At 52.0% G+C, this 27,752-nt stretch overlaps 2 protein-coding genes and 1 long non-coding RNA gene across 8 annotated transcripts in view; 1 reads left to right on the top strand and 2 right to left on the bottom strand.

The window, feature by feature from the left end:
* Positions 1-17,626, top strand: part of Ankmy1 (ankyrin repeat and MYND domain containing 1) — a 54,033-nt gene extending 36,407 nt beyond the window's left edge. For 2 of the 4 annotated variants that reach the window (XM_059278543.1, XM_059278542.1), the window contains exons 16-18: positions 3,461-3,536; positions 4,283-4,443; positions 17,013-17,626. In XM_059278543.1, the coding sequence (XP_059134526.1) occupies positions 3,461-3,536; positions 4,283-4,443; positions 17,013-17,173 (398 nt within the window). In that variant the 3' untranslated portion in view covers positions 17,174-17,626. Of the gene's footprint in view, positions 1-3,460; positions 3,537-4,282; positions 4,444-5,768; positions 5,979-17,012 lie in introns of those variants that run through there. The other 2 variants (XM_059278544.1, XM_059278546.1) reach the window with 2 other exon arrangements.
* On the bottom strand, positions 6,817-10,997 carry LOC131923493 (uncharacterized). Of its 3 annotated transcripts, XR_009382632.1 has the most exons (5): positions 10,866-10,997; positions 10,424-10,590; positions 10,016-10,139; positions 7,867-8,094; positions 6,817-6,989 (listed from the first exon to the last, which is right to left on the bottom strand). It is a non-coding gene; the product is annotated as an uncharacterized LOC131923493 (long non-coding RNA). The 3 variants fall into 3 exon arrangements; XR_009382633.1 differs by lacking the exon at positions 7,867-8,094; XR_009382634.1 differs by lacking the exons at positions 6,817-6,989; positions 7,867-8,094 and adding an exon at positions 7,361-7,474.
* A 992-nt stretch (positions 17,627-18,618) lies between the features above and the next one.
* Positions 18,619-27,752, bottom strand: part of Gpc1 (glypican 1) — a 28,238-nt gene continuing 19,104 nt past the window's right edge. The window contains exons 2-9 of the mRNA XM_059278148.1: positions 25,176-25,334; positions 23,172-23,563; positions 22,320-22,485; positions 21,269-21,399; positions 21,061-21,180; positions 20,827-20,960; positions 20,404-20,579; positions 18,619-20,077 (exon numbers count right to left, since the gene is read on the bottom strand). Coding sequence (XP_059134131.1) covers positions 19,845-20,077; positions 20,404-20,579; positions 20,827-20,960; positions 21,061-21,180; positions 21,269-21,399; positions 22,320-22,485; positions 23,172-23,563; positions 25,176-25,334 — 1,511 coding nt within the window. The 3' untranslated portion in view covers positions 18,619-19,844. The remainder of the gene's footprint in view (positions 20,078-20,403; positions 20,580-20,826; positions 20,961-21,060; positions 21,181-21,268; positions 21,400-22,319; positions 22,486-23,171; positions 23,564-25,175; positions 25,335-27,752) is intronic.

The following is a 27,752-nucleotide window of genomic DNA, read 5'->3' as shown; positions in this document are numbered from 1 at the left end:
GATTGATGTAGCTCGCATAAAATAACAGATCTAGTGTCCACCTTTGCCATGGTAGCGTGGCATTGTCTGCAGACCCAGCACACACACACACACACACACACACACACACACACACACACACCCCGAAAATGCAACACTCGTCTATTTAAGGTTTCTGCAAGTGGCTCAGAGATGATTATATAAGGCGTAAGGAAATGCTTAGTCAACAAAATCCAGTAAGTTCCATGCAGACAGACCATAGTATTGAATGTTAAACTGGGGCCTGCTTTTCCTCTTCATGTTGCCAACTCAGGGAAGCAGGAAGTTCACTCCAGGCTGGCATAGCCAAGAAAGCCCCAATAGGAGGCCTTTCCTTCTAGAAATCCCCAGTAGGAGGCCTTTCCTTCTAGAAATCCCCAGTAGGAGGCCTTTCCTTCCAGAAATCACAGATGCCAGCAGACTTCATGCTGTCTTTAGTTGCCTGCTTCAAAGACTGGGCTCTAGACGGAGTGCACTTTCCATGTGGCTGAAGATAGACTCTACTGTTGCACCTAGCTTCCCTTGTGGGGCACTGAGAGGTACAGCCTCAATTTCAGTGTTGATGGGCATCCTGGGACTCTGACCACCTCGTCCACTTGGTAGGGCCGGATTCCATGCCAGGAGAGGCAAGCTGGGAAGACCTCCTTACTCGGCACTGGGTACTCAGTTCCTAATCTGAGGCTGTCACTAGAGAGATGTGTGCCATCGTCTCCACCAGCTCCAGGACCTTAGCTCAGAGTTACTTGGAGGAAAAGCCGTTTAACAGAGAGCCGGAAATCTCTCTCAAGGATGTCACTGCATTGTAACTGAGACCGGCCTGATGGTGTCCCCCGAGCTCCTGGAGGTCTTGAGGGCTGTTGTGAACAGAGTGACAGCCCTGCTGGAGGGACAAGACAGACAGCTGTGGCCAGCTGCTAGCGAGTGAGCGTGGGAGAAGTGGCTGAAAGAGCAAACAGCCAACACTGAGCTGGGGCTGTCCCTGCCGCAGCCCTGACTTGACTGTCAGGAGGGAGCATTGTTGGAAACCAGGGGCAACCAACCAGCAGTCCAAAGAGTTAAACAGCCAGGTGTGGTCAGGGCAGAGCCCTGCTCAAGCCACCGTCACCCCGTGGTGACCATGGAATCCTAAGGCTGCACCTTCCACAGAGCAGCATAGTACTAGGAGCAGGGGAGAGCAGATACGTCGGTTACTTTTTCACTGTGACCAAAATCCTGATGAAAGCAACTTAAAGGAGGAAGAGATTTAATCTGATTCATAGTTTAAAAGGGGAATATAATCCATCGTGATGGCAAGGCGTGGTGGCAGGAGTCCTGTGAAGCAGCTGGTCACATGGCATCTGCAATCAGGAAGCGGAGAGAGGTTAATGTTGGTGCTCTGCTTGTTTTCTCCTCTCTATTCATTGGTTATTCGTTCATTCATTGACCACAGCTCAGGGGATGGTACCACCCACATCAAGGGTGGGTCTTCCCTGTCTGTCTTGTTGGTGATTCTAAATTCTGCCGCTTGCTTGTCAAAACTAAGAATCATGAGTCTACCCATTGTCAACTTGACCTCTAGACACATGGCTTTTTATTTTAGTATTATTCATTTTTTATTATATTTAGGTAGTGTGTGTGTGTGTGTGTGTGTGTGTGTGTGTGTGTGTGTGTGTTAGGGAGTGAATGTGGCACACATGTGGAAGTCAAGGCAGCTTGTAAGAATCAAGAATCAGTCCTCTCCTTCTACCATATGGGTTCCAGAGATTGAAGTCAGTTCTTGCTGTCCCTAGAGACTCATTCTCATAGTGCATGGGGTGAACATCCCCATTCTAAAAGGGAGGACCAAAGATAGTGTGGTGGTTTGTATGGCAGTGCCCCCCATAGGCTCATGTGTTTGAATGCTTGGCCCTCAGATGGTTGAACCACTTGGGAAGGACTAGGGGGTGTGGCCTTGTTAGAGAAGGTATGGCGCTGGGGCAGGCTTTGAGGTTTTCAAAAGTCCCATGCCATTCCCAGTTAGCTGTAAGCTCTCAGCTATTGCTCCAGCAGCCATGCCTGCCTGCCTGATGCCATGCTCTCTGCCATGATGGCCACGAACCTAATCCTCTGGAACTGTGAGCCCCAAATGAACTCTTCTGTAGGTTGCCTTGGTCATGTTGTCTTATCACAACAAAGGCAGACAGCAAGAGGAGGTCGGAGTAAAGAAGACCAAATCTCAACATAACAAACACTAAGCCTACAGCCCCACGTCTAAACATCTGGGGATTTTCGAGAATTATACACGCTCCGAAAGCTTTGGCCAACCCCACCTCGAGTTCTGCTGCAGCACACATCGTCTCTCTCATGCCAGCTCCGCTTTCCCCACTAAACTTTCTGCTCTCTCCCCCTGTTGATCTGAATAAGAACAGCCAACAGGGACCACGCCACAGCCCAAGTGCCATGCTGTCTTCTGCCAAAGGAATGTCTACGTTAGGAATTGAGCCTCCCCGACATTCTGAAGACACAGGAAGAATGAAGCTGGATTCTTTGCCAGAACGTAACCTGAATGGACTCAAGTCCAAGTCTCAAGAGAGTCCTGATCTTCTTCCTGAGCTGAGTCGCCGCGGTCCGTGTCTCTTTCTTTGGGCATTCTGGTTTTCCAAACTCCCACCAGAATGCCCTGCTGAGCTCCGTCTGCAGCAGTTTAGGACTTGGCTATCCTGCCGCTCCAAACTCTTCCACATTCCTCCCACACATCAGTTCCTCCACGTGACCACATTTATCACAGTGACAGCCTCACCCCTTGGCACCAGTTTTCTGGGTTGGTTACTTTTCTTGTTACGACGACGACGACAAAACACACAACACATGCCACCTAAAGGAGAAAGCATTTATTTTGGTTCGGAGTTCAAGAGGGAAGTTGTGCTGATGGAAGCCTGGAGCAACTGGTCACCTTCGAGCCTCGGTCCAGCAGCAGAGAGAGATGAATGCTGGCGCTCAGCTCGTGTCTTCCTTTTTATTTAGTCTGGGCCCCTATCACACAGGATGATGCCACCTACATTCGGGGTTGGTCGAGCCGTGTCGGTTAAACCTGTCTGGAAACGCCCTCACGGACATGCTCAGAGGTCTGTCTCCTAGGTGATTTTAAATCACCAAAGCTGACGAGATTAACCACCGCTGTTGACTTCACAAATTTAGGTTTCTGAGCAAGTGACAACTGGCCTCTGAAAAAGAGCAAGGAGAAGTAATCGGGGCTTCAGAGACAAGTGGGGGGTCACCAGGGCGACTCCTTCAGAGAGTCCGCGAGCTGGGAGAGGCTACCTGGTAGCCTTCAGTGGTGTAGCAAGGCAAATCCTGAACAGAAGTGGATGGTGAAGGTCAGATCCAGGCAGGGGCTGCAGGTGGGTAAGCTCTATGCAGGGGCGGGTGATAGCCACACGTGAGGGCTCCTGACCACCAGGTGCTCACTCAGATCTCTTTGCAGTAGAACTGTCCCCCAGCCACAGGCTGAAGAAGAGGACCTCCAGCCTGCCGAAGAGCTCAGCCGCAGAAAAGCAGCCGTGAGTGCTCTGGGCTCTGGCCCTACTGCCCCTGCAGGGCCACCTTCTCTGTCCCGAGTAGCAGAGCCTTGGCCAGGCAGCCTAGCACCCAGACACAGGCTCCAGCCAGAACAAGGCTCACAGATGGGGTCTCAGGACTCAGCGAGCTGGGTTATCTGGATGGGGCACACTTGAGCTCCACATCCTCAGGAGGGTGGCCACCTCCCATGGCAGAGCACAGCCCAGCTCAACCACTGTTTTTCCAGGAAGTCCCTGCCATCCTCTTGCAGGGTGTTTCTGTGGCAGAGGCGGCTCTGTAGTCCTGTGTACCCTCTGGGAAGGACCAATGCATATTCGTGGGAACATCTGCACCGTTAATCCCAAGGAACAGGGCAGGGCTAGAGAGGGTGATGGGAAGCGTCTCCTCTGGAAATGGAGGAAGCTGGTGCTGTTTCACCCCAAACACAAGCTCTGAGGTCTCCCTTCAGGTAGCTGACTCATCGCAGCAGTGGTACTCACAACCGATTTCCCCGAGCTTGTAAGCGCCCCTGGTCGCCATGTTGGATGCATAGCATTTGCTTGAGCAGCCTTTACAGAGTCTGTGGTGGGCCCAAAGGCAGTGTGTATTAACTGCTCAGAATAGCCATGTGGAGACCATTTTGGGTGAGGACATCAGTGGTGGCTGCTCTGCCTGGTGGGATGTGCAGCCAAGACTGTCTTAGGAGCTCAGGTGTGGGCACAGACCTGACCTTGGGATTCCGTTACAGCCTTGCCTTTTACAAGTTTTGCTACCAGTGTGGTCGCTCCATTGGGGTCCGCCTCACACCCTGTCCCCGCTGCTATGGGATCCTGACCTGCAGCAAGTACTGCAAGACCAAGGCCTGGACTGACTTCCATAAAAAGGACTGCAATGACATCATGATCATGAGTAGGTTGGATGCCATGTTAGGAGGGGCTGGTGAGGGGGCCTACTACCAATTCCCAGGACAAAGATGCAGGCCTGGGGAGTGGGTGGGGGAGAGAATCACCATCACCTTTGAAAGCTCTTCAGTTTCAGGATGCTTTCCCAGAATTTACAGCCGGGACTGAATGTGTCGTTGTGTATTTGTGTGGTGTGTGTGTGTGTGTGTGTGTGTGTGTGTGTGTGTGTGTGCGCGCGCGCGTGTGTGTGGTGTGTGGTGGTGGTGTGTGTGTGTGTGTGGTGTGGTGTGTGTGTGTGTGCATGTGCGTGTGTGGTGTGTGGTGGTGGTGTGGGTGTGTGTGTGGTGTGGTGTGTGTGTGTGTGTGTGTGTGTGTGTGTGTGTGGTGGTAGTGGTGGTGCTGTGTGTGTGGTGTGTGTGTGTGTGTGTGTGTGTGTGTGTGTGTGTGTGGTGGCGGTGGTGGTGGTGGTGTGTGTGTGTGTGTGTGGTGTGTGTGTGTGTGTATGTGTGTCTTGAGGGGGTAGAATGGGAAGGATAGAGGAGGGAGCCATCCTGGGTCTTCATCTGTGGTGACATCACCACACGTGGCCACTTCCTGGAAAGTAGGCATGTAACTTCCTTGCAGAGCAGAGACATGGGTACCAGGGGGGATTTGCTGTCACTGGGGCATCTGCTAGTCACGTGGAGGACAAGATGGAACTTAACATAGGGGCTGCTTCTGGAGTGTCACCTAGCAGTCCCCTTAGAACTTCTAGCCATGTGGGTCTCAACAGGTGTCTGCTTTTATAAATGACCTCCCTGCTCCTCCCCAGACTCTATGCCCATCCCCTCCATCCTTCTTCTCCCTGGCTCTCCTAAAGTGCATTGCGGCACGGGTATTTTAGGGGCATTATCCACTGTCCTGGGCTTGGTACCTGCCAAGTGGTTGGGCTACTCCTCTATAAAACCAGGACTTCCGGTAACAGGTTCCCTCAGTGGGGTTTACCCAGAATCTGGTAATAGCCTTTGCCTTGCAGATCTTGAGGGAGTGGTCTCTGAAGGGTGGCTGTAGCCGACACTTCCTTTTGCTGCAGGCAGTACTGGGCAAAGGACAGAGACGTTGATTATTGATTGCAGGCCGTAGCTGAGTGAGCTGGGGGATCTCCTCACCCCCTGTAGAGCGGGGGAGGCCCAGGAAGAGAGACGTTGTGGTCTAGGTAGCAAGGCTTCGTGGTCACAGCTCCTGGGCCTGGCCTCCTAGGGACAGTCAAGCTCATCTACCCCTTGAGTCTCTTGCTCAGGCCCAACAGTTGGACTGCCATACTCCTCTCTCTGCCTCCTCTTGTCCATCCAGTGCCCCGTTTGGAAGACGAGTGTTGGAGGGAGGTAGAATCCCCATGAGGGGACAGTGCTTGGTGCTGAGCCTGGGCAGGAGCCTAGGGTTGTGCCCTCTGCTGGCCTCATGCAAGAAATGTCTGTGCTACTGCAACTGCATGTCACAAGCTGCATGTCACAGCAGTCTTGTCCTGACCTGGCAATAAAGTGACCTATGGTGTGTTTTCAAGTCTGTGTCCTGGGTCAAGTCTCAGCTGGTTGTGCCTACCTTGTTGGTCTCTCATAAGGCCCGTGCTGTACTGTGCTCAGCACTTCAGGAAAGGAGAAGGGCTAGTGGACAGGCAGGTCAAGGGTCAGAACTCTGCTAGAGAGCTGACCGCAGGACACTGGCTGCTCCTGGCTCATGCTGGCCCTGACTTCTCCAGCTGTAGGCACCTCCTGGTCCCAAGGAAGAGTCATTCTCTGCTGTCCAGGTTCCTTCCGTGGACCCCAACTCCTTACGGGGTCCAGGGTGCTCTTGTAGCGCCTTAGTTGCCTGTCTGCCATGTGCTAGGCTTGTGCTGAGGCCACAGTGGAAGTCACAGGGACTGATGGGGGTAAAGGGATGGGACTAGAGCAAGGTGGTGCAGCCAGGGGTGGCAAGCCCGCCCCTGAGAATCAGACCCACTGCCAGGGTGAGGGAGAAGGCAGGCAGGCAGGCAGTGAGGGCTGCAGCATGGCCACTTGCCTGGGGGGAGACAGGCCTAGGGGTGTCTGGGGGAGGGAGCGGAGCGGAGAGCAGACTGAACAAGCACAGGACTGGGGAAGAGGTGGGGAAGGGGCTATAGAGCCCGGGAAGACTGGGGAAGACCACGCTGGCCAGCCTTTCTCCTGGCAGCAACACAGCAATACTGCTGCCTGGGTTTTGATTTCTACTCCAAGGTGGAGGTTCGTAGAGGTGCCAGGTAAGGCCACCTTATGTATGCAGGTGACGATGACCATGGAGGAACGAGCTGTTCCTTCATGGAACTCAGCCACAGGTGGCTTTCCGAGGGGGCGGGCGCTCCTGACAGGCAGGGACTAGAGCCTTGTCCCCTAGCCCTGGTCAGTTGTTACCATGGGTGAGCTAGCTCCTTGTTCCAGGGTGCTAATATTGGTGGGCCTAACGGGTTGGGGTGCCGGTGCCCATGTCAGCAGCTGCGTGTGCATGAACATCCCACTTCTACTCCGTCTATTAGCAAGGAAGAAGCTTCTACACTCCCTATGTAAAGCAAAAGCAAGTGACAGTTACCCCGACACCAGAAAAGGCTAAGGCCATCCCTTGTGTGTCCTCCCAAATGGGCCCACACCTCTCCAGACATGCAGGGACTAGCCAGGCATGCACACACATGCATATACACACATTCATACACACGAGTAAGGGCATTCTGCTGTTCCAAACATGGCCGTGGACACCTGTATTTGTATTTTTCTACATTTCCTCCAAGTGAAAACCCTACCATGTTTTACTCCGTCTAAAATATGTGCCAATTGTTTTTTTTTATCTTGTATGAATGTTTTGCCTGCATGAATTTATGAACACACACACATATTTATGCATATATATATATATACACACACACACACACACACCACATGCGTGGCTGATAACTGTGGAGGCCAGAAGAGGGCACCTGATCTCCTGGAATTGGAGTTGCAGATGGTTGTGAGCTGCCGTGTGGCTGCTGGGTATTGAACCTGGGTCTTCTGGAAGAGCAGAAAATTGGCTCTTAACTACTGAGCCAGTTTTCTAGTCACCCCTAATGCTTTGTTTAAAAGGAGATAATAGTGACAACCATATTAATCTCAGTGTCCATTCCAAACATTTTGGAGAAGATATTTAGATTTTAATCTGTGGATGCACACAGTACTCTAAGATGCCTTGCACACATGCACACACACACACTTCTCTAGTGATTTTTGCCTTGAACAGTATGACAGTTAATGTGACCTAATTAATTCTAATGTGCTGGTCCCATAATTTCAAAATCAGTCTTAGAGGTTGGCCAGAGTGCCAGACTAACTCAGGCCACTTTGTCCTTCAGCCTACAAAGAGTCTCACACACACATGCACACACTCACTGGGCTTTTAACCCTACCGTTGGTTTCCAGGAAGCCTTCCCTTGTTCCGAAGTGTGCTCTTAGAGGTTATGGTGGTCTAACAGAGGTGAGGGCCACAGAGTGGCCTTGTGTGACATCTGTCCATGTTGATGTGATATTTGTGTTCTTTCCTCTCCTTTCTCACATCCTCTGACACGGAGCACTCTGTGGCACCGTGGCTCCTCTTTCTGGCTCACCTGGAACACAAAAGCTTCTTGCTACCTGAGCTGTACCACACCAAAGCTTCTATTACTCTGTCAGATCCATCCGTCCCTGACAGGCCGAGGGAGCGGTCTCCCGATGAGACCACAAGCAGGGGTGACTTGGCCCGGCTGTCCAGAGCTATTTGAGTATGCCACTGAGTGATTGACTCACGGTTCCATCATCTGCCTAGAACTGAAAGGTCCCAGGTCTTCCCTAAGATGGTCAGTAGTGGCTGGTTTTCATGTCTCTCCCTGTTGGGACTCTGTCTCTTATTGGGACTCTGCAGTTGACTAGTTTTGGGAGAGACTGGGGGAACCTGGAGGTGCTGAGCCCCCCAGGTTTGATGTGAGGCTGCCCTTCTGTTGTTTTCTTCACCTGGGATTCGTTGATGGCTCCTCTCTGGCTTCCACATCACATCTTACCCATGAAAGTCAGCTTATCTCTGCCTTCAAAAGCAAAGCCCAGTGGAGCCCCATCCCTCCCCTCCGCCCTATCCCGCACTGATGTACATTCCTGGCTTCTCTGTCCACTCCTTGAACAACCCCTCCTGGCCTTGCTGCTCAGGGGCCCTGTGGCCTCTCTGCCATTCCAGCACACACCCACCCAGACATGCTGGCCCCTTGTGGCTCCTTGTAGTGCCCACCTCCGCTGGGTGGCTTTCACTGAGTCCCTGTCTGTGCCTTTTCTGCTAGCCACAGACTCAGAGATGTATAGTCTCTTCTGGATCAACTCTGTTGTGAGCCCACACCCTTTGGGTCATAGGCCGGGGTGGCCTGGTTCCTGTGCCTCAGGGACCCACATTCCAGTACACCGGGTTACATTCGCTGTGTGTTGGTGGAAAGAAGGGTTGAGGGTGAAAGGGGGGTAGGTGGGGCAATGCATGCATGGATGGGGTTGCTCATTAGAGCAAGGAGAGGCCTTCTGGCCCTGGGCATATATTCTAGAAAAGCCCCTCTTAGCTAGGAAAGTTGTCTCTAGGAAGAAGAGGTGAGGTACTAGGGGAGGGATGGGGCTGGAAACCCAGGAGGGACTTGTACTTATGCTCTTTCCAGGAGCGGCCCCTCCCTATCTTCTCAGGGCCTTGGCAATCCCTGCAGAACTGTTAACTTTCTCATGGGGCCAGGTGGCTTGTACTCCAGAGCAATTGGAGGCCTGAACTATTATGCCAGGGAACAGAGAAAAAGGGAGGACACTCTAAAGTGGCCATGTCCCATGCTGCTGCCTCTCCCGCCTGCAGAGATGAGAGGTGGCACCCAAAGCTGGTGTTCATAGCAGAGCCTCCTTCCTCCTCACCCTGGGCAGGGCTGCTGCCTCCAGTGCTGTTGGGCTGTTTGTGATCCAAGCGGTTATTCTGGGGCAGGTGGTCTGTAAGAGCTGTGGGTCACTTGGAACATGTAGGACAGGAGTTCACACATGGCCAGATGGAGGGTGGGCCTTCTCTACCAGATACCCGCTGTCTACTGGAACCTCAACCCAGCCCTCTCTAAGGGAAGGCCAAGCACTTGTCCCAGCATCTCAGAATCCATCCTGTGGCTCCTGCCACCGGCGCTTTTTCTACCTTAGGGGCGTCCTGCATAGTACTGAGACCATTGGATGAGCCGTCTGCGCTGTCCCAAGCGGGTAGGACAGCCGGGGAAAGAGATGCTGCAGACCCCAACAGATGCTCTGTTTTGTCTCTGGTGCTCTCTGGCTGCCTGTGCCCTGGCTACTCAGCTGCCGAGCCTCCACCTTGAAACTAAATTCCATCCCTGTTGGGAGATGTGTTCCTTCTCTTGTTCTAGGGCTGGCACCTCCCCCTGCACCCCCCACCCCCACCCAAAGTAACCTACTCAGGCAGGCAGCCCTAGGGTAGTCACAGCTATCCTGGACCTGTACTTCCTGGGGAGCCCCAGTGGGCTGAAGCAGCATGGGCTCAGGATTCAGTTTAGGGTTCAGCTTGCTTACAGAGTACATGTGCCTCCATCAGGTACCCCAAAGTCAGGGAAGGTGCTGAGGATTCCTATGAGCAGAGTGGAGCCAACTCTCTGCCTCTGAGTTGTCCCGATGGTTTCCAGTTGCTGCTAGGAACCTGGATGTGTAAGAACATAAGTGCATGTCCAAGTGCTCCCCACTCTGCAGCAGCCCATGTGCTCCTGTTCCTGAAGATTTGGGGACCAGCTGCTGAGATGAGGACGACAAAGGGGAGAGACTGATATACTTGACGAGGCAGAGGCACCTTGGGAGAGAGGAGGAACCCTTTCTCTGGAGGCCCATCTTCCCAGGGGGGTTCTTAGGTCATCCTGGAGGTGCCAATGTCTGTGGGACCCAGTATCTCCACCCCTGTCCCCCCAGAATCCCCTTCTCAGTGCTCACCTGGAATTTTGGGTTCTCTTTTGGGCTAGACTCAGCTGCACCGTCCTTTCTGTCTGAATAAAGGTGCCTTGCCATCCACCTGAGCCCTCAGAGGCCCACAGAGAATGAGGCTGAGGCTAGGAGGCAGGATGGTGAGATGTGGGGGATGGCAAATGACCAGACAGTACCTTTTGAGAAGATATAGACTCAGTGTGCGAAATGCGGACAGAGAGTTTTAGGGTGAGGAGCCAAGAAGTGATGTACGTAATGGCCCTGGCCAGTAAGCAGGATAGAGACAAGTGGTGTCTGGAGGGCTCTGAAGGAGCAAGACCTGGCACAGGCTATGGACACAAAGGGATTTTTCCACTCCACATAGACTAGGAAGTCAATAGGGAGTAGCAAGAGAGGGCAGGGTCTGGGAGATGGAGCTAGAGTCTAGCTGCAGACCAGCAAGGATGAGCACCTCTTTTCAACACCCTCCTACATCTGGCCTTTTGGGAGGGTGGGCTGCTGCCAGAGTCCGTGGTCAGGTGACCATCCAGAGCTTCGGAGGAGAGGCAAAGGAGCTGTGGATGAACCTTAGAGGGTCTCAGATAGCAACAAAGAGGGTAGCTTGAGTTGTGATGGAGATGGAAGCCTAGAACATGGGTGCCAGGGTTCCCTGTGGAAGTTTGGGGACCTCTGTGTTCTCTGGAGAGAGAGAAGTGGGAAGCTAGGGTCTGTGTTACAGGCGGTGTAGCTGAGGCCAGGGCTGTGGCTTCCCTTGCTTGTTCGTTCCCTCAAAGCCTGGGAAGGACATCCAGTTCTCTTTGTCTTCCTGCAGGTCCTGGCTCCCCCACACTGTGAAGCCAGGAGACCATTTCCGGCCCCACTGCTTATGGGAAGGCATAATTTTCTCGTTGTATTTATTCTCCTGGCCTTATTGAGAAGCTGAATGTGTATGCTTTTGCTAATTCCTGGGCTCTCCTGTGTTCTTACCCATGTCGGTTTTCATGACTTCAGTTTGTAACAGTTTTAAATAGAAAATGGGACACCTCCACATCTCAGCAGTCTTTGTTCTTAGACACAGCTTTGGCTCTCAGGGTCTTTTGTACTTCCACATGAATTTTAGGATTGTCCTGTGAAAGATCTTATTGGGATTTTGATGGGGATTACACTGAATCTGTAGATTGTTTTGGATGGTATCAATATTTTGGCAGTATTAATTTCCCCAATCCAGATCATGATATATTTACTTTATTTACTTATGGCTTTTTAAACTTGTTTGTCAATGTTTTCTAGTTTCTAGTTTTTCACCTCGGTTATATTTATTTCTAAGTATTTTAATTTTCATGTTATTACAGATGTGATTGTATCCTTAGCTCCTCCCCTTCCTCTTCCCTACCTTCCCTTGTCCCATCCACTCTGCTTTCCTTCTTGGCTCTGAGAATCAAACCCAGAGCTTTGCATATGTGAGACCAGCACTCGACCTCTGTGCTATATCCCTAGACAAAGCCTTGCTATGCTACCTAGTCTGGCCTTGAACACTATCCTCCTGCCTCAGCTCCTGAGTGCTGGGATTGAAAGTGTGCACCACCACCTCTGGTCTTTTAGTTTCTTTTCAGATAGTTCATTGTTTTCACGTAGAAAACCAATTGACTTTATGTCAGTTTTGCGTCTTTATGTCAGTAGTGCTCAGCTGGGGTTGCTTGCTAGCTCTCAGAGTTTTGGTAAGTCTGTAGGGAAAGACACATGTCGCCTGCAGGGAAGATAATGCGACTTTTTCCTTTCAGAACTGGATTTCTTTATTTCCTTTTCTTGCCTTTGGCTCTGTCTAGGAGTTCCAAGAAATAAGTTAAGTGGAAGAGGTGAAACAGAATCCTCATCTTGTTCCTGATCTTAAAGAGAGGTGTCTTTGTTTGTTTTTTGTCCACCAAATATGCTGTTAGCTGTGGATATATGTGGATATCTATATGGATATACCCACATTTAGTATATATATAAAATGCAATCCCTCCTAATAGCCTAATTTTATTCTTTAATTGTGAAAGTATGTTAAGTTTTGTCAGAAATTTTTTACATCTTTTGTGATTACTGTGTGCTTTTTATCCTTTATTCTGTGACTGTATAATGTATTACAGATTTGTGTATGCTGAACCTCTCTGCAGCCCAGGGAGGTAGCCCCTCGGTAGGATTCCATGATTCCTTTAATGTGCTTGTGACACTGACTGTGACAAGTTCACAAGGACTTGAGGTTTTTCTTATGGCCCCCCTTTCTAAATTTGGTGTGAGGGAGATGACTGCCTTATAAAACGAGTTTGTAAGACTTCCTACCACCTTCCGTTCGCCTTTTGGAGGGGTTTAATCCTCCTTTAAATGGTTTGTGGGATTCATCCACAAAGTCCTCTTGTCCTCCCGTGCTTTCAAGTGGGACTGCCTGTCACTGCTGATTAACTATCTTCAGTTGTTAGAGATTTGTTCAAACTCTGTTTCTTCAGGATTTAGTCTACAGAAGTTGTATATTTCTAGGATATTCTCCATTTCTTCCAGGTTGTCCAAGGTGCAGGTATAAAGTTAATACAGCAATCTTTTTATGATCCTTTCTATTCCTATAGCATCTGTTGTAATGGCTCCTCTTGGTGAGTAATTTTGAGATCATTTTGTCTAACTAAAGGTTTGACAGTTTTATCACTTGAGAAAACCAAGTTTCATTAGTCTTTTGTTTTTCTAGTTTCTGTTTCATTGATTTCTGCTCTGATCTTCACTAGTTTATTTCTGTTTTATGTATAGTTTGTCCTTTTTTTATTCTTTGATTGACGTTAGCTTGGCTGGGTTCTTTTTTCCTACTACAGACATTTGCCACTGTAGATACTTCTCTTAGAACTGCTTTTGGTGCACTCCATAAGTTTTGGTGTGTTTTAATTTTTTTCATTTGTCTTAAGATAGTTTTTAATTTCTTTTTTGACCTGCTAGTTATGAAGGAGTATGTTATTTATTCCCATATACTTGTGGGAATTTTTATAAGTTCCTCAGAGTGTTGATATCATTTCATAACACTGTGGTTAAGAAAGACATTGATAAGATTTTAATCATGTGATCTGTCCTGGTGATGTCCATGTTCCCGAGTTACACGTGCACTCTGCTGTGGATGGAATCACCTGTGTGCATGTTAGCCACTTGATCTTTAGTATTTTTCAAGTCTGTTGTTTCCTTGTTGTTTTTCCATCTGGATTATAAATCATCACCACATGTGGGATGCTGAAGTTACTGTTTACATTCCTCTCCGATCTGACAGTGTCTGCTTTGTATATTTAGCACACATTTATCTACAATTGCTCTATCTGCTTGATGAACTGCTTTCTTTATGACCATATGGTGACCTTGTGATTTGGACTGGAAATCCATTTTGTCTGGTTGACAGAGACCCTTCTGTTGTCTTTCAGTTACTGTTTGCAAGGGATATATTTTTAAACCCCTTCTCATTTGGCCCATTGGTTGTCCTAGTTACCTTTCTAATATCACAACAAAACACCACGACCAAAGCAACTTGTAGAAAAAAAAACATTTATGGGGGCTTGTAGTTTCAAAGTGTGAGTCCATGACCATCATGTTGGGGAGGAATGGCGGCAGGTAGGCAGGCATGGTGCTAGAGCAGTAGCTGAGAGCTTACATCTGATCCATAAGCATCAGGCAGAGAAAAGAGCCAAACCTCAAAGGCCCCAGTGATACACCTCTGCTAACAAGGCCACACCTCCTGATCCTTCCCAAACAGTTCTACCAGCTAGGGACCTAACATCTAACATATGAATCTATAGATGCCATTCTCCTTCAAGCCATCACAATGGTGAAATGAATTTCATATACAATGTATAACTGGATCCCTCTAGCCCAACCTCACAGACCTTTCCTATGCTGGCTTCAGAACTCCTGGTCTTCCTGCCTTTGCCTCCAAAGTCCCAAGTATAGTTAAAATTTTTATGTAATTATTTTGTGGTTCATACCTGAGTACTGCATTTATATCATTTCCATCCCACCTTCTCCTCCTTCTAACATCTTTCACGTCCTTCCACCCGCTCTCAATTTCATGACCTCTTCTTTAATTATTATTGTTCTACAGACAGACATATACACATGTATGTATATAACATACAGCCTACTGAGTCCATTTAGTGCTGCTCATGCATATATGCATTTTGGGCTGACCACATGGGGTTAGATAATCTATCCCTTTCTCAGAGGCCATTGATTGCCTGTAGTTTTTAATCGAGGGGTGGGGCCTTGTGAGATTCCCACCATCCATGTTAGCATGTCAACTGGTGTTGTCATGGTGCAGGTCTTGTTTCAGTGACTATAATTTTGAAAGTTCAATGGGTGCAGCTTCCCTGGCATGTCTAAAAGGCACTTTCTTACAGCACATGTCTGGGTCCTCTGGCTCTTAAAATTCTTTCTGCTCTATGTTCTACAATGTTTCCTGAGCCTTAAATTCTATTTTAAATTGGTAGTAACTTTTTAGTTGCAAAAATTATGTTATTCCCCACCCCATTTTATGCTAGTCTTTTTATATTGCATATCCATTAACAAACCATTGCAGCTACATTAAAAAAATACATTTGTTTATTTTCACTCCTGAAACACTAGCATTGTCAATGGTTTAAGCTCAATGCACTTCCTTTGACAGAGAGTGGCATAGCTTCATGCTTTCACGTTGCCGGTTGGTATCATGTCAATGTGGAGAGTTCCCATTGGCATGTCTCATTAGGCAGGTATAGGCATGATACCTGGGAATATCTTCATTCATTTCTAGGTGGCAGCTTTTCTAGGTATGTTCTTGGCTAGAAGTTATTCTTTCAGAATTTTGGTTTCATCATCTCATTTCCTTCTGCCATCCAAGGTTTCAAAACTCTGACACACACACACACACACACACACACACACACACACACACAGAGAGAGAGAGAGAGAGACAGAGAGAGAGAGAGAGAGAGACAGAGACAGAGACAGAGACAGAGAGACAGAGAGAGACAGAGAGAGACAGAGAGAGAGAGTTCCTTGTATGTGATGGATCTCCCACTGCTTTACAAGTCCTCATCTCTGGCTTTTAGTTTGCTTATGTCTCAGGTATCCATCTTCAGGTTGATCTTGCTTGGAATCCTTTCAGCTTCATGACTCTAGATAACCTACCAAGATTTAGATAATTCTCAGCTATTATGTCTTTAAGCTTTCAGACTCATTCCCTCTTCTTCCGGGGCTTCTCTAGTTCTTTTTTTGTGAGCACCCACAGAGGCTTGTCCTAACCTTATAGCTTCGATTCCCCCGCTTTCTCTCTGATAGTACTTATGCCTGTGATACGGTTCTCAGTGTGTTGGATTTGGTGGTAAACTGTTTTTTGCCCATGTTGTGATTTTACAAATCTCAGCTTACCTTACTGAGGTTTTTTGACTTTTCTTTCGCTGTGAGGATCTCGCTGCTTCTCTGTGGGTGACCCCAAGTCTTTTGTGTTTGCTCATTATACACTGCCATCAGCCACTGACTCTTTGTGGTGGGCCCTGGGGACCAGCATATGCTTTCTTGGTCTCTCCTGAGAAGCAGGGCCTTGTGGCTCCATGGTCTGTCACTTGGGGACTCAGTTCTGGCTTCCACCACAGGTTTAGGTCTGAATCTGACACACTAACCTGCCTGTTTACTGTAGACTCTCAGTGCCCACCCCAACCCCACCACAGAGTTTATCTGAAATCTCATATAGGTTGTTGACTGTGAAATATTCACACCTCCCCTATGTTTTGATGTTTGTGAGGAAAGGGGTTCATCTTACAGTCTCCTGTGTTCCTGTATCCTGTTCAAATCCATACTTCACAACACCTCATCATGACAGGGTGGTTGGGCTGATTGCCTGGACCAGTGCTTCCCATTCTGAGGACTTAATACTTTTGGCTGGCTCATTTCAGATTGAGCTTGGATGTGGGTCTGTGCTGAAAATGAGTGGTCCTACTCACCCTTTTGGGATGTATAAAAGGGAAGTGTTTAGTTACTGAAGTCTTGCTTTTAAGGGCAATTCATTTGTCCCCAAGTTGTGTGTACATGGGGTTGTCCTCATCTGAGAGGAGTTCCTTGCACAGGGGGAAAGCCTGCTGGGCAGTGACTGCCCCTATTCCTTACCACACAGTCATGGTGTCTCAGCAAAGCAGCTTGCGAACTGTGAAGCTTTGCTGCTAGAATTCCTGGTGCCCCACCCACCCACCCAGTGTCACCTCGATGGCTCTCTCACCTCCTCCTTTAATGGCTTGGAATGTATGGGCATATGTATGATGAGTATGGGTGAGTGCATATGTAGGGGCTAAAAGCACATTAGTCTGTAGGATTGCCTGCAGGCATGTGGGATGCTCATGGGGGAGCTGGCTGCTCTGTTACAAGGCCGTTCAGGATGCCCAGTGATGGCAGAGAAGGGACTACTCTTTAGCTAGCCTTTGTTGGCAGCACTGTGGCAGCACTTAGGTGCAAGATGCTGACCTGGCATTTGTCTGGTACTCAAAGGGCAAGGCCGTGGGAGTCATTGAGCTAGTCCTGGCTTGGGCCTGGCTGCTGACTCCTGTGTTGGGTACTGGTCTCATATGTGTTTTCCTGTTCCTGACAGGGAGGGTGACCATCCCGCTCCTAACGGACCAAGAGCAGATATACAAGGCGCCCACCAGTGTCCAGCTCAAAAAGAACCTAAAGCAGAACAAGGTGTCCGATATGAGATCTCGAAGCCGAACCAGGCGTCCACAAAGGCAGACAACCTACTGGACTGCTTGACACAATGTTCCATCTGCACTCACCAGTGAGCACCTGATTGCCCAGCTCTCTCCACAGGGCTCTATTGAGTCTCTACCTCACTCCATGGCTGTCTATCCTGGCCAATTGAGGGGAGAGGACTATATACCCTCCCTCTCCCAGGGAGGAATCTGGGCCACCTGGCATCAGGGCTTCCCAGGACTTGCAAAGAGGCAGAAAGTGAGGATGCGGTTGCCATGCTGGGCCTGGGCACTGCAGATACCCTTGGGTAGGATCTAATACCCAGCAGGAGCGTGACCTTTGGAGGAGCCTCCCTTCTGGGAGCTGTTTGGAGGTCTCCTTGGGATTCATGGCCAAGCAGCATTTGTGGGGTGGGTTTTTCTGTTTCCTCGTGCTTGAATCGTAACACTGTAAATGTACTCGGGCAGCAATGTGGGCCACAGCTCCCAGATAAAGCAGACATGCCACACCTGGCTGAGCAGGGCTTCTTTGAGTCCTGCTACTGAGCAAGCTTCCTAGCCATGGAGGCTGGCACTGTGTGCTCACAAAGGCACAGGTCAGCTCCTTGAAGTGAGGGTGAGCCAGCCCTAAATGCCTTAGGCTGTTTAGGGTCTGTCTGCAGCTGCAGGATACCCCAGAACAGACTGGAGTGGCAGGACATTCCTGGTCTGAACACTGTTCTCCTGGGTACCTCAGAGTACCTGGCAGGAAGGAGAACCTTTCTATGGGTAAGACAACGACGTGCATTGAGGGGGCTTGGAGAGGTACAAGGTAGGTGGGGCCAGTGCAAGCTGGTATCCTTGCCCTGGTATTCTGGCTCCTTCCTCCCATGAACTTTGGCATGTTCAGTTGGCACAGCGGGCAACCTCCCAGGCAGGAATTGGAGATGTTCAATGGTCACCACCCCATGGAAACCCTAGTACCTTGCTACAGGTGCAACCCATGCTCGAACCCCTTCCAACAAGCCCTGATCCGTGTCCTGCTGTTGTGCATGCCACGCTCACATATACATAAATGCAGTCTCACCAGAGTTACATGAGGTCACGTCCACTGTAGGTCTCCAGCCTTTAATTCATACAAGGACTCAAAGAACACACGTTACCCACTGGCACTGAGTGTCAGGGAGCCTCATGGAGGAAGGACACAGTAGCTTGGCCACTATCCTGGCTGCCCTGTACATCATGGGTGCTGCTGTCCTGACACGTAGGCATTCACATCCCAGAGCCCAGATCTGGCTTCTGCCACCCCTGCCTGAGTGGCACTAGCAGAACTGTGGCAGGATGGGTGTGCTCAGGGAAAGGACCCAACAAATCCACAGACCCACTGCAGAGAATACCCATCCTGGGCCAGGGGACCGACCACCAGGCAGACCTTGGTTCACTGTGCTGGCAATAGCCTCCTTAACCCAGTGGCCAAAAAAAAAAAAAAAAAAAGAAAAAAAGAAAAAAAAAAAAAAAAAAAAGGTTGGTAAGCAGCCTTTTCCAGGCTTCTGCATGTCAGGACCACTGTCTTCCTGGCTATAGCAGCTCAGTATCCCCAAGGCCCTGGAAGAGAAGCTGTGACAGCTTCGGTAAGCCAGGTGCCCCCAGGTCTCCAGGCCACAGGAGGATACCTGTTTCCAAATGGCGCCCTGAGCCTCTCCAGTGCTGTCCAGGAAGACTGAGATGTAGCACTCAGTGGACAAGGACACCGAGAGTCTGAATGTGCATGTCTGTAAAAGCCCTTCACTGTCGATGCTCCCCTAGCTCCTACAGAGTTGCCTGGGTCAGGAAGGGGCCCAGGCATCCTCCTGACTTGCCGTACCAGGTCCCATTGACCCTGAGCTGAAGTTTCACCAGCCACCCAGCATCCCTGTGGCCAGGGGAACCTTTGGAAGCGGGATTGAGGCCTGATGTGGCTGGCTGGCTATTCCCCTGAAGTGAGGTTCCTTGTGTGGACCCCCCTCCCCCCAGCCAGACTTTGTGAACCCATGTGAGGGGACAGAACACACCCTCAAGCAGTGTTGGCAGAGCTGAGCCTAGTGTGGCCATGCCAGCTGCCACCTCACCTACGTCACACTCAAGGAACCCCAGAGAGGATCTTCTTGGAGGACCACATTCACTGGGCTCCGCAGGGGCACAGGGTCCTGGCCTGGTATGTGTGGGGAATCCTGCTGCAGAGTTTCTTCTGAGTAGAAGGTTTCATGCATAAACGTGAAGGCCCTGCCAGAGCCTGGACAGCAACATACAGGCAGCCCCTGCGGGCTTCCTGGGGAGCTGCGGGATGGGCCTCAGTCTCTGACATCTGTGGCCCTTGGGGTCTGGTGGGGAGTCCCCAGTGGGAAGAGGCGGGGAAGGAAGGCACAGGCTCACTTGAGGTCTCCGATGGGCTGCAGCCAACAGCCGCCCTTCTGGTTGGCCTCACGAGCTTCTGGAGTGGTGCAAGAGGGTAAGGGAGAGTGTGCAGCCAGAGGTGCCCCTGAGGTCCCTGAAATACATGGCTTTTGGGGACACTGGCTCGCAGCTGACCTGATACGAAATTAAAAGCTAGGGTGACAGGCGCGGTCAGACCCAGGAGGCCAGCACCCCATGCACCCTGCCCCAGCACTCAGAGCTACTGTCTCCTCATCCTGCCCTGGGCCTCGAAGGCCAAGGGAATTAAATATTGTCTGTTGCATGTTTTGGCCAAGACAGTCCTTGGGGCTAGGGGCCAGTTACCGCCACCTGGGCCTGGCTGCTGCAAGGACCAAGGTGACGAGGAAGAGCAGGAAGAAGCTGTGGGGCTCTGGGCAGCTGGAGGCTGAGGTCTTCTGTCCTTCCTGCTCTGACAGGCCGGGGAGAGCATGGGTCAAGGGGGTCCGGGAACTGGAGCTCTTCTTGCTGACCCTCCGGCCACAGGTGTCATCTGGGCAACCACCTCCACTGCCGGAACCACTGCCGTCATCACCTGGGGGAGGACAGGAGGCTGAAGGCCAGCTCTTCCTACCAGGGACCCGGGGGCGGTGTGGCACTGGGAGTCCGAGCCCCGCTACACCTGAAGACACAGTCCCTAGGTCTGCCTCCTGCTGTCCCCACCTGCTCCATGAAAGCCAGACGGACATCCTGGCTGGGCTTCAACTGTGCTGCAAGGACATGGGGCCTTTACAGCATCCATGAGGGTGAAGGGTTGAGGGCCCTCGGCAGAGGAGTCTGGAGAGGCCTTATTTATACCCTTCCCTCCTACGAGCAGGGAAGATTCCCTCCCCAACCCACCCTACCCCTGGCGGGCCTCACTAGCATCCTGGAAGTCCACGTCATTGCCGCCGTAGGCGCCACGTAAACGGTTGGTCATGATCTTGAGCTGCATGATCTGCTGCCGGATGGTCATGTCAGGCTTGGTGATGTCCACTTCCACCTCAGGGTTATTGATCTGGTTGGCCAGTCCATCACCCATCACCTCAGGCAGGTACCTAGAGCAGGGTAGTCCGAGCCACGACTCGTTACATTAGCTTTTGCAAAGGAGTCAAACCATGGTGTATCACACCCTGACCACACCCCGAGGGCCAGTGAACCTCCAATCTATTGGCAACCCATGCAGGCCCCATGGTAGGGGATATGTGCTCACTGCCGGGAGCTGGTGAAGGTGTGTGATCCTCTAGCCCAGCTTCCCACGCTCTGGGGCATTTGTGAGGAATGTGGCCAGTGGTGGACACCTACCGGCCCTTGGATATTCCGTTCCAGCAGCGGTCATCACTGGCAGGGCTCATGGCCATCTTCTCACTGCACAGCGTCCCTGGGAGGCTGATCCAGAAGTCTTGAATATCTCGGAGCTGGGCCTTGGCCTCAGAGACCTGTTGGATGGCAGTCAGACCAGTGAAAAGCCAAGGGACAGATTGCCTGGGTCTCCTCTCACATATATAGGGCTATAGCCACTGAGACGGTTGAACTTACCAGCTTCTCCAGAGTACCTGTGGGGGCCTTCTCTTGGAGTGCTAGTTTGCCACGGCGACGCTTCTCCTCAGGCCCAGAGCCGTGGGGATTGACCTTCGGGTTTCCGCAGCCCTGGATGACCTGGGGAGATACCAAATGGGTCTGGACGGGTAGCAGCGTTTCTGGACAGACCCTCCAATGTTCACAGTGCCTCCCAGCCCTCACACACCTTGGCTGTGAGTGTGTCCTTGTTGTCCTGCAGGTTGTTGATGGCTTCCGCCAGCCACATGTGTATACTGCCAATGACATTCTCCGCACCCGACGGGCCCCAGAACTTGTCAGTGATGAGCACCATGGAGTCTGGAAGAGGTGTACATATGTATGCCCATACATCAAATGTGCACGTTAATAACACAGTCTTGACAGTACCAGTCAGAGGTACTGGTCAGCAGAGGATCACGAGCTCACATTCAGACTGGGCCAGCATACACTCATGTAGCTCAAAGCATTAATAGTGGGATACCAATATACATAGGTTTTCATGAACACACGGGACATCTGGTAATCTTGCTGCCCTAGTTCATGTCTACACATGTCCATGTTAGCTCATGCAGGTGTTGAACATGCATGAATAACTTCTGGCCCACCATGTGCCCACATAAGCTGATGTGTATGCATGCAGATGTGCCGCATACCAGCTCCTGGACACATGAACTGCGTATCTGCATGTGCCAGCTTTCATACAGCATAGATGGAATCATATGTGCACACTGGCTCATGGTGCCAACACATCTGCCAGGTGGATGATGATCAGCATACTAACCAGCTCATACCAGCTTTGTACCAATGCTGACACGTATGCATGCCAACTCGCCCCATATCAACAGATGTATACACAGTGATTCATATGTATTGTTGTATGTCAACTTGCCTTATGCCAGTACATGTAACATGTAGGCACACCTGTGATTGGCAGGGAGACCCTGTGCACACCACACAGGCTAGCCTACTGTGTGCAGTATACATACATGCCAGCTTGCATTGCCAGTGTATGCACACACATTGTCACACATCACCTATGTGTTGGTGTGTATATGAGGCTGAGAAGCTATTTGACCACACCCCTTGGGACAATAAAAGAATCTGTGCCTTGATCCCACCCACCCACCTATATCAGGTCCTCAAACCTTTCATTTGGCCCAAACCAGGGACTACTGTCTCCCAGGACCCCTGTATGGTGCTCCTAAGGGCAGGCCAGGAAGCCTGGGGGTGGGGCTCACCCAGGAGGTTCCTCCACTCAGCATCCAGGTCGGCCTGATTGGCAAGGCAGCCTTTGAGCACATTTCGGCAATAGTCAGGGCAGGGCCGGGCACCAGGGACTCCCCGGCAGTGGGCACAGTACACCAACTTCATGATGGCCCGAGAACATTCTGGGGCCAGAGGTACCTGGAGAACAAAGGCAGCCTGAGCCCCCCTGCAGTCCTTGCGCACCCCGTCACCAGCTACCCCTGAAGGAACACCAATATGAAGGGCTCGAGATGCAAGCCAGAACATCTGCGTGCAGCTCTAACTGGCTGCAGGACGTCGCCTAGCTCAGGCCATCTCAGGTCCACACAGTGCCAGGACACGATGGCACACGGCTGTCACTAGGCTTCACCGCAGATAAGGAAACCAAGGCCCAGAGGTTGGGAGGTAACTTGCTGGACCAAGCAGAGATGGGGCAGTGCAGTTTAAAGCTGGTACCCTCCCCATCCCCTTCCCCGGGGGGAGGGGGGGTGTCTGTCGTGTGCTGCCCCATGCTGTGAGTGACCATGCTGGCCGGCAAGGCCCAACGACATCATCTTCTTGTTTCCTGTTTCCTGAGCCCAGCAGCCCAATGGCCCTCTCCATTCTGCCCACAGCTTCATTTGGCTAAGGACACAGGACTGGACGGCGGATGGACAGGCTTAGAGTGGAATCCCATCTGAGGACCCTGCTGTTGAGCAACTGATAACGGGCTGCTGCTGTGAGGCTGAGGGCCTGAGGGCTCAGGAGAACAGTGCTGAGAGCGGGGGAGGGGGGGATACCAAGCACCTAGCCACATCATGAGGGACTCCCAAGGGTCTGCTCAGAGCCTTGGGCAGTATGTGTACCTGGGCCACCTTCCGGACTACATCACTGGCCACACCCAGGCCCTGCACGAAGGAGCGTGCTCCCACAAAAGCACGGGTGGCCCTGAGACGCAACTCCCGGGGGGCGTCCCCAAAAGGCCGCAAGGCCTCTGCCTGCTTGCCCAGGCAGTCCAGGTAGTCATCAGGCAGCAGCAGCTGGGGGTGCAGCTGCTTGAAGAGACGTTCCAGCAGCCGGGTCCAGAACTCGGCCAGTGTCTCCTCCAGGTGCAGGTTGGCGCCGCGGTAGTAGAGGCGCAGCTCGGCATACAGGTCCCGGAAGGCCCGAGCGTTCTGCGTGTACAGGTCCCCAAAGGCCCCAGGGAAGGCATCCTGCAGTGTGCGCTCCGAGTCATTCAGCAGGCGCTGGAAATGGTCTGTGCACAGAGGAGAGGCATAACCCCTTGAGGGGGGCTCTGCCAACCCACCCGTGGGCTAGAATAGCCCCTGCTTTTTTTTTTTTTAAAGGTTTATTTATTATGTATACAGTGTTCTGTCTGCATGTGTCCCTGCAGGCCAGAAGAGGGCGCCAGATCTCATTACAGACGGTTGTGAGCCACCATGTGGTTGCTGGGAATTGAACTCAGGACCTCTAGAAGAACAGCCAGTGTTCTTAACCTCTGAGCCGTCTCTCCAGCCCCCAGCCCCTGCTTTATAGAATCTGCTTGTACAGTCAGTGAAAATTGGGCACCATATGGCAGAGGGTTCCTCAGGCTCTTGGGGACCTCTCCCCTCACTAGTGGTGCAGAGGTCAGGACTGTCCTCTCTAGGGTCATAGGGCCCTGTGGACTTAGGCCTCTAGCTGGGGCTCCAGAGGCCATTTTTGAGTTGGGCTTTAGGAACCAATAGAAGCTGAGATGCAGTGGTTCTGGGAGGGGCAGTAGTGGGGGTGGGTGGGGGAACCAGAGTGACCCTTGCTTACCTGCCGACTGCCCTGTCTCTCCCACTGTCCCCGCCCCTACCCCAGTGCTCTCAGTTGCTCTAAGACTCCTCCTTCTCTTGCTCCCCAGCCAACCCTGTCCCCAAGCGTCGGGTTTCAGGAGCAAGCCTCAGGTCTCAGCCTCTCCTGCAAACCAGCACCTCAGATGGGCACTTTCTGGCGAGGTGTGAATATGTGCATCGGATTCTAAGGTTCGGAGAAACGTCACTGAACTCCACATCTCTGCGATGGCATCCCCTTCGGAAGGGAGACTTAAGGCCCGTGACTCCTCAGCCCCTCCCCTCCACACCAAGCAACAAAGGAAGGTTTAGTAACAAGTGTCAGAGTATGCAAACGGTTAGGGGCTCTCCGATATTTCCGGGAACTTCCAAACCCTGGAAGCTACACTCCAGCTGAGGGTAGACTCAGGGCATCCATGCTTTTCCTCTACAGATTCACAGTTCCCATTTTCCCAGCTCTACCCCACGGCAGGGACCCCGTCTTTGCCTGGGCCCGGTACCCCTTCTGAAGACAGTGAAATGAACCTCATGGCCTAACTTTCTAGGGGGCTCTTCTGACCCCATGGCACCATACAATCCCTGTTGAACATGCCATCACTGTTTGGGCTACTGTTCTCTGCCCATATACAGTGAGGTCACATGAGGGGTCCATAAACAGATGATGCTAAAAGGTAGCTGACCTGGCCTCCTGAAGCACACAGGAGTCTTTCTGTCCCTGGCCAAGAGGTCGCCACCTCAGGGCAGGCCCTGGATTCTTTCAGCCCTCAGTCTAAGCTCTCTGACTAGGGGATGGTAGCCGGAAGAGTGGCCTACCACAAGGACCCCAAAAGGTGAGATGCAGACCAGCCCTCTGTAGGTCCTCAAGGAAACTCTGCTTGGGACACAAAGGCACCCCATTCTCCCCAGGTTCCCTGATAACAACCTGGGTTCATTGTTCCGTTTAAGCCCTGCAAGAAGAGGGAAATCCTTCTGCTGACATTAACCATCCAAATCCTAGCCTTGGAATCCTGCCCCACACCCAGAAGTCCCCACCCTCCAGCCCCTCCTCACCATCGATGCCATGCAGCTGGGTGGCCAGTGTGGCCTGCAGGGCACGGCTGCTGTCTTGGAGAGCCATCTCCAGCTCCATACGGCTACGGTTAGCTAGGTTCTCCTCCATCTCACTGGTGCAGCAGGTATAGCCCTGGGGGCAGATCCGCAGATGTTCACCTGTGGGATGGGAAAGGATGGTGTGACAGGGCGAAGCGGCCCAGGATGTGCTGCCCAAGACAGGGCTCAGCTCAGGCTAGGAGTCCTTTGTGAAGGCAGAGACAGGGACAGGGGAGGGTAAGGCTGGGCTCCTGTGGCTCTGACCTCCCAGGGCCCCAGATAAGACTCGGGGATAGGGTACCACAGGTGTTCTTGAGTTATCAGAGGGCTGGGCCTCGGACTAGGAGTACTGTGCAGCGTATCCCAGCGTCTCAGACACACAAGGAGAGCCTTTTCAGGGCTCCCAAGCAAAGAGCCAGCTTGGACCTTGCATGGAGAGGGAGAGGCTGCCTGACTAAGATTGGAAACCTTGCAGAGACGTTCAAGCCTGGCAGAAGCCTTGGCCCAAGGGAGGAAGGAGGAAACCAGCCTCTTCTTGGCCCTTTCCAGTCTGAGGCCACCTAGCTCCACACCTGATTGACAGACAGTAGAATGCCTGGTGAAGATGGTTCTGTAGGGCCAGTGGCAACATCCTGCCAGACCCTGGGTACCAATCTGGGGTGAAGACTGTGCTTGGTGCAGGCGCTGGGTCCCAGAGGCCACCCAATCCTGGCCTAAGGCTTCCCCCCCCCGGCTGGACACATTCCCAGTTCCCAGGGTTCTGGTGGAAACTTCCCACTCCATTGTCTATCCCAGGCTGCTGGTGAGGCGTCAGCTCCGGATGGCACTGCAGTAGCACCATTCAAGACGACACTGATTCCCACTTGCAGACAGAGGGTGGCTTTGGGTCCACAATCAGCTGCGAGGCGTCCACCACGGAGCCCTTATAGCACATGCTAGGTAGCTTTACACCCAAGAGAGTCTCTTGGTATCAGAAGAAATCCTCAATGAGATGTGTTAACCCCTCGGCTAAGGTGACAGCGACACCTTTTACGGGGAATCTGAGGCTTGGAGATTAGGTTTTGTCCCACTGCGGGGTCTGAGTTGTTCAAGACCCACTAAGGCCTGCCTGACCCCAATCTGTCCCATTCCCTTCTCACAGGTCTCTGAGCTAGAGAAAGCCCTATACCTGGCACAGGACTGGCTTAGGGGGAGGATCTGGGAAGAGGGAGGAGGGGTCAGCAGGGACTCCAGAAGCTTCCCTCAGCCAGGCCCGCTGACCATGATGCTACAGCTGTAGGGCTGAGACCAGAAAGCCAGTGAGATGCAGAGCTTCCAGAACCTACAGCAGGTGCCAGGGCTGGCCCCTGGGTGCCAAAGCCTGCCCTGCCATATCCTTGTGAAGGCTTTAGTGGAAAGGTAGGAGAGGAATGGGAAAGGTAAGGTGCTGAGGACTCTAGGGTATGATGTTGTCAGATGCCATCAGGGGGCGGAGGACTCTGAGGTGAGCCAGAGGGAAGTGGACAGCAAGAAGTGTGTGAGCAGGAATCTGCTACCTCAGGAGGTGATCGTTGTGTGTTGGGGGCGGGGTGCAGAGGCCCCTCCTCCTGCTCACTGAGGTATGGGAGCCTTGCCTCATCCCTAAACCCTGTGGGGACTTTCTGCCTCACGAGGTGAGGCATCCCATGTGGTCTCAGGGTCCCCAAAGGCCCACAGACAGGGCAGCGGCTGACAGCGGCAGAGGAATAGAAGGAATTGTATTGTGATTCAAGGGTACTTGGGGGATCAAGAGAAAAGGGAGCCAGGGAGGGGAGGCACACACCTCTGGCCCTCCCACCACTTCCCTGCCTGTGCCCCACCCCGCTGCCCAGGGTACCTGCCCCTTACAGGGGCTGAAGGTCCTGGAAGCAACATGTTAGCAAGCACCAACCTCAAGAAAGGGCCGGTGTGGGGCCCAGACAGCTGGGAGCCACAAGCCTGGCAGAGATGGTGCCCTCCCCATGGACCCCCTACATCTGTTCTAATCCCTTCCTTCTAGAGTAGGGAGGGCTGGGCAGAAGTTTATCCACCAGCGAGCAGCACCAGTGAGCAGGCTGCCTCTCCACAAGGGGCAGGACTGACAGCAGGACCTTCTTCTTGCTCTCCTCCAGGCCACGGCCTGCTGGGCTAACGTGGTACAGCCCACACCTCTCCCTCTCTCTGAGTAGAGGAGAGCTTTAAGGCTACATGCTGGGGTCACTTCTACCTGAGGAGGATCAGTCCCTGACTCCAGCAGTGAGCTGGAGAACTAGCCCTGGGGATGGAGGCTGCAGGTGTGTCAGTGTGAGGTCCAGGGGACATCTTGGGCTCAGCTGTGATGGGGCACTCGGGGCACAGGCATGTGTGCAGGTGGAAAATTCGAGGACCAGGCTGCACAGTAGAGCATTGGAAGGACAGAGGTGGGCACATCCTTGCTGGCCCCTCCCACTGTTCCCTCTCTCCTGACATCCTCCACCATCTTGGTGGACCCAGTCACCACCCCTCACCACGTAGATGGGAGAATCAGGCTGAAACAGGAAG

Source organism: Peromyscus eremicus, chromosome 13 (genome assembly GCF_949786415.1).
Source record: "Peromyscus eremicus chromosome 13, PerEre_H2_v1, whole genome shotgun sequence".
NCBI lineage: Eukaryota > Metazoa > Chordata > Mammalia > Rodentia > Cricetidae > Peromyscus > Peromyscus eremicus.
This window is presented reverse-complemented; position numbering and strand designations above follow the sequence as displayed.